Source organism: Chiloscyllium plagiosum, unplaced genomic scaffold (assembly GCF_037043375.1).
Source record: "Chiloscyllium plagiosum isolate Xiang-an unplaced genomic scaffold, Cpla_swu_hap1 HiC_scaffold_14, whole genome shotgun sequence".
Lineage (NCBI taxonomy): Eukaryota > Metazoa > Chordata > Chondrichthyes > Orectolobiformes > Hemiscylliidae > Chiloscyllium > Chiloscyllium plagiosum.
The window spans coordinates 8,194,361-8,210,112 of NW_028270152.1; the positions used below are offsets into that span (position 1 = coordinate 8,194,361).

General features: G+C 44.8%; 1 protein-coding gene across 3 annotated transcripts in view; it reads right to left on the reverse strand.

Moving 5' to 3' along the window:
- Positions 1-15,752, reverse strand: part of mgll (monoglyceride lipase) — a 103,068-nt gene that overhangs the window by 67,778 nt on the left and 19,538 nt on the right. For all 3 annotated transcript variants that reach the window (XM_043707591.2, XM_043707593.2, XM_043707596.2), the window contains one exon: positions 11,560-11,666. In XM_043707591.2, coding sequence (XP_043563526.1) covers positions 11,560-11,666 — 107 coding nt within the window. The remainder of the gene's footprint in view (positions 1-11,559; positions 11,667-15,752) is intronic.

Consider the following 15,752-nt stretch of genomic DNA (forward strand, 5'->3'; position numbering starts at 1 on the left):
CATGCACTGAGTAACTAACCTCCTGCTTCTCCAGTGTCTGTCCACCATTAACATAAGTCTGAAGTGAAGTGAAATAATTGTCACTTGCCTGGAGTATTGCAGCACCTTAACATAGAACATTACAGCACAGTACAGGTTCTTCAGCCCTCGATGCTGCACCAACCTGTGAAACAAAACTGAAGCCTATCTAACCTACACTATTCCATTCTCATCCATATGTTTATCCAATGACCATTTAAATGCCCTTAAAGTTGGCGAGTCTACTACTGTTGCAGGCAGTGTGTTCCATGCCCCTACTACTCTCTGAGTAAAGAAATTACTTCTGACATCTGTCCTATATCTATCACCCCTCAATTTAAAGCTACGTCCCCTCATGCTAGCCATCACCATCTGAGGAAAAAGGCTCTCACTGTCCACCCTATCTAACCCTCTGATTATCTTATATGTCTCAATTAAGTAGCCTCTCAACCTTCTTTTCTCTAATGAAAACAGCCTCAAGTCCCTCAGCTTTTCTTTATAAGACTTTCCTGCCATACCAGGCAACATCCTAGTAAATCTCCTCTGAACCCTTTCCAAAGATTCCACATCCTTCCTATAATGCGGCGGCCAGAACTGTATGCAATACTCCAAGTGCGGCCACACAGAGTTTTGTACAGCTGTAACATGACTTCATTGCTCCAAAATTCAATCCCTCTACCAATAAAAGCTAACACACCATAATCTTTCTCAACAACCCTATCAACCTGGGTGGCAACTTTCACTGATCTCTGTGATCTCTCTGCTCATCTACACTACCAAGAATCTTACCATTAGCCCAGTACTCTGCATTCCTGTTATGCCTTCCAAAGTGAATCACCTCACACTTTTATGCATTAAACTCCATTTGCCACCTTGAAGGTAGAGTCATAGGTAGACAGGATAGTGAAGAAGACATTTGGTATGCTTGCCTTTATTGGTCAGTGTATTACGTATAGGAATTGGGAGGTCATGTTGCTGTACAGGTCATTGATTAGGTAAAAAGGCCAGTTTTAGGATGTTGCATTCAATTCCAGTCTCTGTGCTTTAAGAAGGATGTTGTTAAAGGTTCAGAAAAGGTTCAGGAAAGATTTATAAGGATAGTCAAAGAATCATAGAATCCCTGAGGTGTGGAAACAGGCCAATTGGCCCAACCAGTCCACACTGACCCTCTGAAGAGTAACCCACCCATATCCATTCCCCTACCCTATTACTCTACATTTACCTCTGACTAATAAGACCATAAGACCATAAGACATAGGAGCAGAAGTAAGGCCATTCGGCCCATCGAGTCCACTCCGCCATTCAATCATGGCTGATGGGCATTTCAACTCCACTTACCCGCATTCTCCCCGTAGCCCTTAATTCCTTGTGACATCAAGAATTTATCAATTTCTACCTTGAAGACATTTAGCATCCCAGCCTCCACTGCACTCTGTGGCAATGAATTCCACAGGCCCACCACTCTCTGGCTGAAGAAATGTCTCCGCATTTCTGTTCTGAATTTACCCCCTCTAATTCTAAGGCTGTGTCCACGGGTCCTAGTCTCCTCGCCTAACGGAAACAATTTCCTAGCCTCCACCCTCTCCAAGCCATGTATTATCTTATAAGTTTCTATTAGATCTCCCCTTAATCTTCTAAACTCCAATGAATACAATCCCAGGATCCTCAGCCGTTCCTCATATGTTAGACCTACCATTCCAGGGATCATCCGTGTGAATCTCCGCTGGACACGCTCCAGTTCCAGTATGTCCTTCCTGAGGTGTGGGGACCAAAACTGGACACAGTACTCCAAATGGGGCCTAACCAGAGCTTTATAAAGTCTCAGTAGCACAACGGTGCTTTTATATTCCAACCCTCTTGAGATAATTGACAACATTGCATTCGCTTTCTTAATCACGGACTCAACCTGCATGTTTACCTTTAGAGAATCCTCAACTAGCACTCCCAGATCCCTCTGTACTTTGGCTTTACGAATTTTCTCACCGTTTAGAAAGTAGTCCATGCTTGTATTCTTTTTTCCAAAGTGCAAGACCTCGCATCCAACCTACACGTCCCTGAATACTATGGGCAATTTAGCACAGCCAATTCACCTTAACTGAACAACTGTGGATGGCCAGGGTTGGAGGGTTTGAGCTATAGGGAGGGGTTGAATAGGCTGGAGCTGTATTCCCTGGACCATTGGAGGCTGAGGGGGTGACGTTGTAGATGTTTATAAAACATAGATTTATGGTGAGAGCTCATTCCATACATGCACCACCCCTGCATGAAAAAGTCACCCCTTACGTCCCTTTTAAATCTTTCCCCTCCTACCCTAAACCTATGCCCTCTAGTTTTGGACCCCCCACCCCAGAGAAAAGACCTTGTCTATTTACCCTATCCATGCCCCTCATGGTTTTATGCACCTCTTAAGGTCACCCCCTCAGCCTCCAACGCTCCAGGGAATACAGCACCAGAGGAAGTGGTGGAGCTGGTACAATTGTAACATTTTAAAAGGCATCTGGATGGGTATATGAATAGGAAGGGTTTAGAGGATATGAGACAAATGCTGGCAAATGGGAATAGATTAATTTAGGATATCTGGTCAGTGTGGATGAGTTGGACTGAAAGGTCTGTTTCCGTGCTGTACATATTTATGGCACTGTCAGTGGCACGGTGGCTCAATGGTTAGCACTGCTGCCTCACAGCACCAGGGACCCAGGTTCGATTGCACCCTCGGGTGACTGTCTGTATGGAGTTTGCATGTTTTCCCTATGTCTGCGTGGGTTTCCTCCCACAATCCAGAGATGTGCAGGTCAGGTGAATTGGCCATGCGAAATTGCCCATAGTACTAGGTGCATTAGTCAGGGGTAAATGTAGGGTAGGGGAGTGGGTCTGGGTGGGTTACTCTTTGGGGGATCGGTGTGGACTTGTTGGGCCTGAGGATATGTTTCCATACTGTAGGGAATCTTAAAAAAAAGACTTTAATTGCGTGTCTGCATTCATCATAACGACTGGAAGCACAGAGGGTATCAGTGCTTTCAGGGAGCTGGCTTTAATAGAGGGCTGCAGGTTGGAGGGAAGCCCATTCCCTGTGCTGAGCTGATTCAGAAGCTAAATTCCTCTGGATTTTTTCAGGGAGCCAGCGAAACAAAAGCCCGATTGCCTGGAAGTTGCTGTCTGTATTGGAGAGGTTTAACACAGTGGGAGGTGAGAATTACAGAAAATTGCAGCGCAGGAGGAGACCCCTTTGAAAAGCAGTTCAGATCGAAGCCCATGTGCCAGCCTTTTGTTCCCTAGCCCTGTCAGGTTCATCATCCGCAATTACCTGTCTAACCTCCTTTCAAATTATGGAGTGAATTTACATCCTCCCTTCAGATCCAGCAGTACTGATCCCAACAGCTCACTGGATGCTAATTTATTTCCTTATCACCCGTCGGGATCTGTTGCCATTGATCACCAATGATCTCTAATTATGGATCCACTTTCTAGAGTGTGGTGTAGTTTTGCTAGCAGACTTGATGGGCTGAAGGGCCTCATCTATACAATTGTATAATTCTCCAGAATCATATCTCTCTCTCTGGCTACTCAGAATGGTGTCTCAGTGGTTAGCATGGCTGCCCCACAGTGCCATGGATCTGGGTTCAATCCCAGCCTCAGGTCACTGTCTGTGTGGAGTTTGCAAGTTCTCCCTGTGTCTGGGTGCTCTGGTTTCCACAGTCCAACAATGTGCAAGTTAGGTGTGGGAGATATAGGGTATGTGGGATGCTTTTTGGAAGGTTGGTGTGGGCTTGATGGGCTGAATGGCCTGCTTCCACACTGTTCCATGGTGAAAATCCAGTTTTTCTCCCCTTCCTGGTGAGTGAGGTTGCTCATCCCTGGCAAATAAATGCAAGAACTGGAAATGTGAAACAAAAACAGAAATTGCTGGAGAAACTCAGCAGGTCTGGCAGCATCTGTGGAGAGAGAAAAACAAAGTTAATGTTTCAAGTCCAGCGATTATTCTTCAGGGCTGTAACTTGAAACATTAACTCTGTTTCCCTCTCTGCACAGCAATGCTGCCAGACCTGCTGAGTTTCTCCAGCAATTTCTGTTTTTCTTCCAAATTCTGTTGCTAAAATGTTTATGTTTTCTCTGAAGCACGGGGCCCAGAAATGTTCTGCCACAGGAGGAGGGACATTTGTCTAGCATCGTCAAGTTGTTATGATTATTGTCAAATTTTTAACACTGCTATTTAAAATGAACTTATTCTGACGGGCATCATTGAAAACAACAAAATTTATTGACTATCGTCCAATTTGCCATTGAATGTCTGCAGTCCCTGGTGTAACTGTACACCCGCAGTACAGTTCATAGAATCATAGAATTGTTATGGCATGTAAGGAGAGCATTGTGTTTGCACTGATGTGTTAAACCAGAGTCACTACTGAGTGCGTGTTTCCTGATTTCTCCCCATATCCTTACACTCTGCTTCTGTGTAAATGGTCAGCCAATCTTGAATGCCTTGATTGAACCTGCCCCCTACCACATTTCCAGGCAGTGCTTTCCAGACTCAAACTACTCACTTTCCCCACTTCATCCTTGCTTCATTTGCACGTCACTTTAAAACATGCCCTCTATTTCATGCTCCCTCCCTTCCCTCTCTCTCTCTACTCTGTCCAGCCTGTTCAACTCTATCAAATCTCCTCTCAGCCCTTCTTCTTTCCAACGAGAACAGTCCCAATCTTTTTCAATCTATCACCATTCCACACCCACGGTACCATTCCTGCAAATGGCTCCTGCACTCTCCATGTGCTCAGTAGGAAATGTAACTGGTCGTCATGGTGTTGCTATGGCTGTCATGGTCCAAGATTTTGACTCAACAGCAACAATAGGAAAACCGATACATTGCCAAGTAGAACTTAGAAATTGGGTTGTTCTCATGTGCTTGAGAACAGAGCAGAGCAAAGGGGCTAATTGGAAAGCTTTTAAAGAACTAGAATTCTTACAATGGGCTGAATGGCCTCCTGCTGTGCTGTATAATTCTGAGTTGGGGGGGTGAGAGCAGAGAGAGTGGACAGCTGGACAAAAACAAAACCGCATCTCCGAATCCTTTCATCCGACCCTTCTCAGAAAGCGATTAATTCCTTTGGCCTCTGTCCTCCAAATCTATCATTAGCCTGGAACCGCACTTCTGAGAAAATCGTGTACAAGTTGGCAGGCAGACTGCTACTGAGGCAAAAAGCGTGGGTTTGGTTCCACGCAAAGTTGGCTTACAATGCAGTTTAATACCAACAGAGTGGACTCAATTCCCATAACTGGCTAATGGACTCTCATTCTCAACCTCTCCCCTTGCCTGAGGTATTGTGGCCCTCAGTTTACTGTGTGCAGGAATTGCTGGTGACAGCAAAATATAACAAGCAGTTAAGATTTGTACAACCTAATCCATCTTCCATATGAGCACACTTCATTTATTCCAAAGAAAGAGAGATCCTTTACCAGGAGATTTACCATGAGATTTACCAGGATGCTGCCTGGACTGGAGGGCGTGTCTTATGAAGAAAGGTTGAGGGAGCTCGGGCTTTTCTTATTGGAGTGAAGAAGGATGAGAGGTGACTCGATAGAGGTGTACAGAATGACGAGAAGCATAGATAGAGTGGATAGCCAGAAACCTTTTCCCACGGCAGAAATGATTTTAATGAGGGACATAATTTTAAGGTGATTGGAGGGAGATTTACGGGAGATGTCAGGGGTAAGTTCTTTAGTCAGAGTGGTGGGTGTGTGGAATGCACTGTCAGCAGTGGTAGTAGAGTCAAATACATTAGGGACATTTAAGCAACTCTTGGATAGGCACAGGGATGATAGTAAAGTGAAGGGTATGCAGATTAGAGTAGGATAAAAGACCAGCACAACTTCGAGGGCTGAAGGGTCTGTACTCTGCTGTACTGTTCAATGTTCTATGTTCCATATTGGCACTTCATAATATTTTTTAAATTGCAAAAGAACAAGACGGATGGTGAGGAGGATTTGTATTTTAACTCAGGGAGTTGTGGAACATGCTGCTTGAAAGTGCAGAGAATGCAGATTCAACAGACTTTCAAAAAATCTATTGCATCAATAAAGTCATAGAGGCACAGATCTGTACAGCACGGAAACAGACCCTTCAGTCCAACTTGTCCATGCTGACTAGATATCCTAAATTAATCAAGTCCCATATGCAGCACTTGGCCCATATCCCTCTAAACCCTTCCTATTCATATACCTATCCAGATGCCTTTTAAATGTTGTCATTGTACCGGCCTCCAGTACTTCCTCTGGCAGCTCATTCCATACATTCCCCATCCTCTGTTTGAAAACGTTGTCCCTTAGGTCCCTATTAAATCTTTCCCCTCTCACCTTAAATCTATGTCCTCCAGTTTTGAACACCCCTACCCTGGGGAAAATACTTTGACTAGTTGAAAAGGAGATGTTTACGAGGGTCTAGGGAAAAAAACAGGACTGAGAGACTTGGCACAGCTTTTTGACAAAGCAGGATCCATAACTCAGGGCACAATTGGCGACCTGTACTGTATCACTTTAGGGGCAGAATATTCCCCTCTCTACAAGAAGAGGCAATAATTGGGTAAGTTGGTCCTGGAGAAATACTCACCTGTTTAGACCACAATACCAGAGGATATAGCAGCAGAATTAGGCCATTTGGCCCATTGAGGATAGACAGGGTAGTGAAGGTGCCATCTGGAGTGCTTGCCTTTATTGGTCAGTGCATTGGAATGTAATTTTGCTGCTGGAAATGACTTGGTAAGGCCACTTTCAGAATGCTGCATGTTCAATTCTGATCTCCCTGCTTTAGGAAGGATGCTGTTAAACAGGAGGTGGTGCAGACAAAGGTGTTGCTGGGATTGGAGGATTTGGGCGATGGGGGGAGACTGAATAGGCTGGGCCTAGTTTTCTTGGAGTGTAGGAGGCTAAGGGGGTGACTGTATAGAGGTTTATAAAGTCATGAGAGGCATGGATAGGGTGAATAGGCAAGGTTTTTATCTCAGGGTAGGGGAGTCCATAGGTTTAGGGTGAGAGGGGAAAGATTAAAAAGGACCTGAGAGGCAACTTTTTCACACAGAAGGTAGTGCATGTATGGAATGAGCTGCCAGAGGAAGTGGTGGAGGCTGGTACAGTTACAACATTTAAAAGGCATCTGGATGAGTATATGAATAGGAAGGATTTGGAGGGATATGGGCCAAGTGCTGGCAAATGGGACTAGACCAAATGGTCTGTTTCTATGCTATATGACTCCATGAGTCTGTTCCGCCATTTGATCATGGCTTAAATGTTTCTCAATCCCATTCTCCTGCTTTCTCCCTGTAACACTAGATCCCCTCGCCAATCAAGAACCGATCTATCTCTGTCTTAAATACACTGAATGACTTGGCCTCCACTGCCCTCTGCGGCAATGCATTCCCACACATACGCCACCCTCTCACTGAAAAAGTTCCTCCTCATCACAGTTCGAAAGGGTCACCCTTCACTCTAAGGCTGTGCCCTCAGGTTCCTAGTATCTCCTATTAGTGGAAACATCTTCTCCACGTCCACTTTATCCAGGATACCCTTCTCACCACCTCGGAGCGAGAGGTCCTTGGGTAATCTCCTTGGCCCGACACCAATTAAAGCCTATAACTGGTCCATTATTGTCCACTTCAGGACCTCAAAGTGCTACCTCCCCCCCATCACCTGCACCCCAGTGGCTGAGAAAGATGGTTTGTTTCCTGACTGAGAAATTGTGGCACAAACATAGAGAGTGCTGGAGCAACGTCTGTGGAGAAAGGTATGGAGTTAACACTTCCAGTCTGATATTAAGACTGAGCTAGATAGTTTGAGAATCACAGGTTCTGGGGGAAACACTAGAAAGTGGATGTAAAGAATGTCGGGTCAGTCATAATCCTACTGGTGGTGCAGCAGGCATGAGGGGCTGAATGGTCTACTCCTATTCATATTTCTTATGGCCTTATGGACTGTTCTTTTTCACTGCACCTTGGAAACCTGCCTGCTGGGTTCTCCAAAGGAACAGACCTGAGCCAGTGGGATATAAGCCCAATGGAGAACTTTGACATGTTGGTCGGGTCAGGGTGTAGGGACTATGTGGTCCATGCATTTATATTCTTACTAGTTGATGGTTTGATGCAACTAATTGGCTTGCTTCACCATTTCAGAGGGTGGATCAATGTCAATCACATTGCTGTAGGTTTGGAGTCACGTATCGGTCAGATCTCCGTATAAATGGACATTGTCATGGCTGCTGATGTTTATTTAAAGACAGCAGACTTCCTGCCTTAAATGTTTTAGCAGCCTCTCTCTGTTAACGTCACACATTATAGATATTTTCCAATGTTTACACAGATGCATCCAGTTGTTTGTGTAGTCTCATGTGGAAGCATTCATCCGTCTTCAGAACCAGTAGCTTATGTGAATTGCAGAGACCTACTGACGACAGTGCTGCCTGAATGTCATTAGGCTTTGTTCCCCTTATCTGTGATCAATGCAGCCAGTTGGTCCTGAGTGAACAGCAGCTTCCCGATCGACATGCCTGCACTGTACAGATCCATAGAAACATCACAAATAGGAACAGCAGTAGGCCATTCAGCCCTTCAAGCCTGTTTTACCATTTAGTATGAACATGACTGATCATCTAATTCATAACCCTGTTCCCACTTTCTCCCCATACACTTGTGGCATTAGTGTAGATAGATGATAGCTTTTTTTTGTCGGTGCAGACTTGATGGGCCGAAGAGCCTCTTCTGCACTGGATAATTCTACGACTCTATAACTATATCTAACTCCTTTTTCAAATCATTGAAGATTTTGGCCTCAATTGCTTTCCGTGGCATTCAATTCTGCAGGCTCCCCACTCACTGGATGAACATATTTCTCCTCATCTCAGTCCCAGGGAGTATGGTGCCTCAGTGGTTAGCACTACTGCCTCATAGTGCCAGGGACCCGGGTTCAATTCCACCCTCAAGCAGCTGTTTGTGTGGAGTTTGCACATTCTACCCATCCATGTGTGGGTTTGCTCTGGTTTCTTCCCACAGTCAAAGATGCACAGGTTGGAGGTGCTCAACTGCCTGCAGTGTGCAGGCTAGGTGGGAAATGTAGGGATGTGAGAGAAATGGCAGGGCAGTGTTGGAGTCAATGGATCAAGCCAAGGTTCAGCTGTGTAAATGATCCCATTATTGTACTCAAAGATCAACTGTGATGCCTCCCAGTGAGTGAGACAACATTTCTTCCTCAATCCTGGGAAACGGATCAGCTGGATATTCATCTCAGTTTAGCATATTGTCTGCCAATATAACAACAGTGAGTAATCTTGAAAGCTAATTAATCAGTTGTGATTTCCTTTGGAGGGTCACAAGATGTTATCTGTTTATTTTTTCTTTTCATTGCAATTTATTTTGTTCATTTGTTGTCCTTTCTGAATCCTGAGTGAGTTAGAATCAAGACCCTTCCTTCCATCTTCTACCCCAATGTGTTCTCATCCAACACTTCGACATGACTCCCTCTTTCTCTTCCTCTTGAAACTCTTCCTTCTTGCCTTATTACTTGTCAGCTTTGGGTCCGGCAACATCTCAACCTCAAACTCTAACCATTGGTTTCAGTTCCCTCCGTGAGCTCTCCCCATCCCATCCCCCAACTCTTATAATCTCCCCTAGATCTAAAACCCTGAGATCACAGAGTCAGAAGGTCATAGAGATCATGCCCTTTAGCCCATCATGTCCACACTGGTGAAAAGCAACCCTTAACTATCCTAATCCCATTTCCCAGCACTTGTCCCATAGCCTTGTATGCCTTAGCATCACAAGTGTACTGTATATCTAAGTGCTTCTTAAAGATGATGAGGATTTCTGCCTCTCTCACCCTTACAGGCAGTGAGCTCCAGATTCTCACCAACCTCTGGGTGAAAAAGTTTTTTTTCTCCCATCTGCTCTGAATCTTACTGTAAACCGATGGCCCTGTCATTGATGCCTCCATCAAGGGGTAACGTTTCTTCCTGTCTACCTTTTTTTCTGCCCCTTATCAGTTTAAACATTGCAAGCTTCTTCCTCTAATTTGTCCTCCTTGTATTCTGCCTCCTCCCCATCCATCCCAGATTTTCATCATTCCAACACTGACAGCCATACCTTGAGCTGCCTGGACTCTAAACTCTTGAATTCTACCCCTCATCCTCTTTGCCTTTGCAATCTCTGTAAGGCAGTCCTTGAAGCATTTTCATTGATCAAACCTCTTGGTCAAGAGCCTGAATATCTCCTTATGTACCTTGGTTTCCACTGAGAATTGGTCTTGAAAAATGGAGTACATTAAGGGCCCTATAGCAATGCCCCGTTCCCGATTATCTTTAGCGGGTTAGCTTTCATATCCTCACAGGTGACCCTGCACCCTCACGGGCAACTTTTTTGGACACTCAGTCACAAAACAAAACAGTTTGTCCCAAGTTGGCCTGTTTGTGGATCACAGCCCCAGGAGGTTCTAGTGGATGAGTCAATTGGTCTTTAGCATGTTGGGAATGGTGGGGGTAGATGCTGAATTGGAGTGTAAGGAAGTAGAGGAGAAACAGTCAATGGGACAGTGTGCTTGATGGAGCAAATCTACAAATGAAATGTCGTAATTGTGTAAGGTTTTGTGAAAACTCCTAACTTATCCTTCTGTGGGATGTGGGTATCACTGGGATAGCATTGGCTGTACATTTCTAATTGCTTTTGAACTGAGTGGCTTACTCGGCTCTTTTGGAAGTCAGTTCAAAGTCATCTCCTTGGCTTTGACCTGGAGTCACATGTAGGCCAGACTGGGTGAAGATGGCAGATTTCATTCCCTAAAGGCTATTCATGGACCAGATAGGATTCTGCATTAATCTCTCAGAAGTTGTCACGTTTGGCAACTCAGTTGTCACTGAGACAAATTTTCAATTCATTGAATTCAGATTCCAGCTGGTGCTATGATGGGATTCAAAACAATGTTCACACAGCATTGACCTGGCCCTCTGGATTACTGGCCAAGTGATCCTATCAATAGTCAACTCCGCCCTGTTAAATCAGCTCAGTGGTTAGCATTGGTACCTCACAATGCCAGAGCTTGATTCCACCCTCAGGCGACTGTCTGTGTGCAGTTTGCACATTCTCTGTGTGGGTTTCTTCTGGATGCTCCAGTTTTCTCCCATGGTCCAAAGATGTGCAGGTTAGGTGGATTGGCCATGCTAAATTGCCCATTGTGTCCAGGGATGTGCAGTCAAGGTGGGTTAGCCACGGGAAATGCAGGGTTAGAGAGATAGGGTATAGGGTTGAGATTCTCTTCAGAGGGGCAATCTGGATTTGATGGGCTGAATGGCTTGCTTCTACGCTGTAGGGATTTTGTGTTCCTATTGTGACAGACCAGTTCAGATAAAGAAAGCTGATTTTGAGGAAGATGGTGAAATTGACAGTAATATTTTCAGCAGTGGTTTTATCCATATGACCAGACATTATCCATCACAAGATGCTACAAAATATAAACACATAATCTGACAGAGCTTTGCCCTAAGGTTAAAAACCAAACTTTAGTACTTACTGTGATCATGTGAAAATACAAATAGGGATTGCTTTGTCAGCATTGAAACGACTTCCGCATAGCGTCCACTGTGTTCTCCCGCACCATGAATGATCATCACTAACGCCCTGGAGGAATTGGAGACGATCAGATCTCAGCAGTGGAACATCATATACGAAATTAAAGAACATCATGTATTTTAACTTTGCAATTAAGCCAGTTTCTGATCCATCTCGCCAAGTTTCCCTCAATTCCATGTACTTTAACCTTCTCATTCACTCTCCCATGTGGGACATTGCCAAAAGCTGTGTCAAAATCCGTACTAACTACGTCAACAGAACTTCCCTCATCCACACACTTGATCACGTTTTCAAAAAATTCTAACAGATTTGTTAGGCATGACCTCCCTCTGACAAAGTCATGCTGACTATCCCTAATTAACTCATGCCTTTCCAACTGGGTATGAATTCGCACATTCAGCATTTTCTCCAATAGTTTTTTTCCCCGAATTCTGGACCTATCTTCTTCTCTTCCACAGTGAAGATTGAAAAGAAGCATTCATTGACCACTCTTCCAATGTCCCGCAATTTCGCACACAGGTTCTTCTCTTGGTCCCTAATGGACGCTACTCTTTCCCTGATCAACCTCTTCCATTTAATGTATTTATAAAATATCTCTTCAATCCTGTTTGTACCTCTTCATGTCTGCTTTTCTTATGCTCTTCTAATTGCTTTTTTAGGTTCCCTCTTGTACTTCCTATATTCCTCTAGGGCCACTGCTGAATTGCTCCCTTTGAACTTGCTAAAAGCTCTTCTCTTCTTCTGAATCCAGTCCTGAAGTGTCCTGAACATCCACATTTCTCTGAACTTATTGCTCCTACATTTCCTCAAGGGTACATGTTGGACCTGTACTCTCTCCAGCTGCTTTTTGATTGTCTCCTCCCACCATCGCTCTGCTGTAGAATTTCCCATGAGGAGCTCTTCCCAGTCTGTGGTGGCCAGATCCTGCTTTATTTTAATAAAATCTGCCTTCCCCCAATCCAAATCCATCTTTTGTAGGCCACTTTTTCCTTCCTTGTCCAGAAGAAGTTTGAACCGGACCGTGTTGAGGTTGCTATTGCTAAAATGTTCCCCCACTGCCACATCGAACACTTGTTTGGCTTCTTTTCTCAGAAGCAGATCCAGCACTGCACTGACACTTGTTGGGCCTTCTACATATTAGATTAGATTCCCTACAGTGTGGAAACAGGCCATTCAGCCCAACAAGTTCACACCGACATTCCAAAGAGTAACCCACCCAGACCCATTCCCTATTTACCCCTGACTAATGTACTTAACACTATGGGTGATTTAACTTGGCCAATTCACCTGACCTGCACATCTTTGGACCATGGGAAGAAACTGGAACAAACCCACACATGCATGAGGAGAATGTGCAAACTCAACACAGATAGTCACCTGAGGCTGGAAATGAACCCAGGCCCCTGGTGCTGTGAGGTAGCAGTGCTAACCACTGAGCCACCATGCTGCCTTGATACAAAAAAGCTCCACTGAATACATTTGAAGAAACCCACGCCTGTCTAAACTTTTCACACTGTGACTCTCTCAGTTTATGTTGAGAAAGTTGAAATCCCCTGGTATAATTACCTGATTATTACTCTTGCAATCCCCTGTGAACTGTCTACATATTTGCTCCTCTACTTCCTGCTGTCTCTTTGAAGGCCCATAATACACTCCGAGTAAAGTGGCTGCCCCTTAACGTTCCTAAATTCTATCTATAAAATCTTATTGGAGGACCCTTTCAAGATATCATCTCTCCTTATTGCAGTAATTGACCCATTAAATAATAGTGCTACACCATCACCCTTTTAATACCCTCCTCTGTCTCCCCTAAAGATCCTATATCCTGGAATGTCGTGTTGCTAGTCCTGTCCTTTCTTCAATCATGTTTCTGTGATGGTCAATCCACGTCATTAACTCATCAGTCTTACCTGTTACATAGGAACATAGAAAATAGGGGTAGGAGTAGGCCATTCGGCCCTTTGAGTCTGTGCCACCATTCAGTACAATCATGGCTGATCATAGAATCTCAGGATCTCATTCCCCTTTGATGCCTTTAACTGTAAGGGCCACACCCAGCTCCTTTTTGAATATATCTAACAAACTGGCCCCAACATCTTCCTGTGGGAGAGAATTCCACAGGTTCACTACTCTCTGACTAAAGAAATTCAAAGGGTCATAGAGATGTATGGAAACAGACCCTCCAGTCCAACCCGTCCATGCCAACCAGATATCCCAACCCAATCTAGTCCCACCTGCCAGCACACTGCCCATATCCCTCCAAACCCTTCCGATTCATGTACCCATCCAAATGCCTCTTAAATGTTGCAATTGTACCAGCCTCTGGCAGCTCATTCCATACACGTACCATCCTCTGTGTGAAAAGGTTGCCCCTTAGGTCTCTTTTATATCTTTCCCCTCTCACCCTAAACCTATGCCCTCTAGTTCTGGACTTCCCCACCCCAGGGAAAAGCCATTCCTGAAGAAGGGCTTATGCCATAAACATTGATCCTCCTGCTCCTTGGATGCTGCCTGGCCTACTGTGTTTTTCCAGCACCACATTTTTTAACTCTGGTCTCCAGCATCTGCAGTCCTCACTTTGTCCCAGGGAAAAGACTTTGCCTATTTACCCTATGCATGCCCGTCATAATTTTGTAAACCTCTATAAGGTCACCCCTCAGCGTCCGACGCTCCAGGGAAAACAGCCCTAGCCTGTTCAGCCTCTCCCTGTAGCTCAGATCCTCCAACCCTGGCAACATCCTTGTAAATACTTTCTGAACCCTTTCAAGTTTCACAACATCTTTCTGATAGGAAGGAGACCAGAATTGCACGCAGTATTCCAACAGTGGCCTAACCAATGTCCTGTACAGCCGCAACATGACCTCCCAACTCCTGTACTCAATACTCTAACCAATAAAGGAAAGCATACCAAACACCTTCTTCAGTATTCTATCTACTTGCGACTCCATTTTCAAGGAGCTATGAACCTGCATTCCAAGGTCTCTTTACATAGCAACACTCCCTAGGACCTTACCATTAAGTGTCTAAGTCCTGCTAAGATTTGCTTTCCCAAAATGCAGCACCTCACATTTATCTAAATTATACTCCATCTGCCACTTCTCAACTCATTTGGCCCATCTGGTCCCGATCCTGTTGTAATCTGAGGTAACCTTCTTCGCTGACCATTACACCTCCAATTTTGGTGTCATCTGCAAACTTACTAACTATACCTCCTATGTTCACATCCAAATCATTTATGTACAGAAAAGCCTCAATTATCCGAACGAGATGGGTGGGCACAATTTCATTTGGATAATCGATTATTCAGTTAATCGAATAAATGCCTTTCCTCTGGGGCTCTGAGTTTTTTGAAGTCCACTCCCCATTCAGGAGACGAGGCAGCAGCAGCACACCACCCCCAACTCCATCCAACCCCGACACTCTCCCACCCCCAACCCTGTCAAACACCGTCCCCTCCCCCCCCCCCTCCAGGGCAACAAGACTGCTGATGCTGCTGCCTTTGTGGGGTAGGTCTCCAAATAGTACACACACACACGCACCTTGTAGTGCAGCGTTTTGACAGGTTCCACCTCTGCCCTGTACAGGACAATGTTAGCGAGATTATCTGGGGAACGTTTGCGGGGGGGGGGTGCAGTTAGGGTACACCCCTCTGTAGAACTCCAGGAGAAGTGTGGGGAGAGAGAGAGAGGGCAGGAGGTCAATCATTTGGAGATGGTGTCTGTTTAATTATTGTAAACAAAAGACACGATCAGTGTTGGAAATGCGTCTTTGATTTATGTTTCTATTAGGGCCTCGAGATCTCCTTCGGATAATCCAATATTCAGATAATTGGTATTCAGATAATTGAGGCTCCTCTGTATATGATGAAACGTAGTGGATCCAGCACCAATCCTTGTGGAACTTCACTGGTCACAGGCCTCCAGTCTGAAAAACAACCCTCCACCACCACCCTCTGTCTTTTACCTTTGAGCCAGTTTTGTAGCCAAGTGGCTAGTTCTCCCTATATTCCATGAGATTTAACCTTGCTAACCACTCTCCCATAGAGAACCTTGTTGAATGTCTTACTGAAGTCCATATAGATGATGTCCACCGTTCTGCCCTCATCAATCCCCTTTGTTACTTCTTCAACAACTC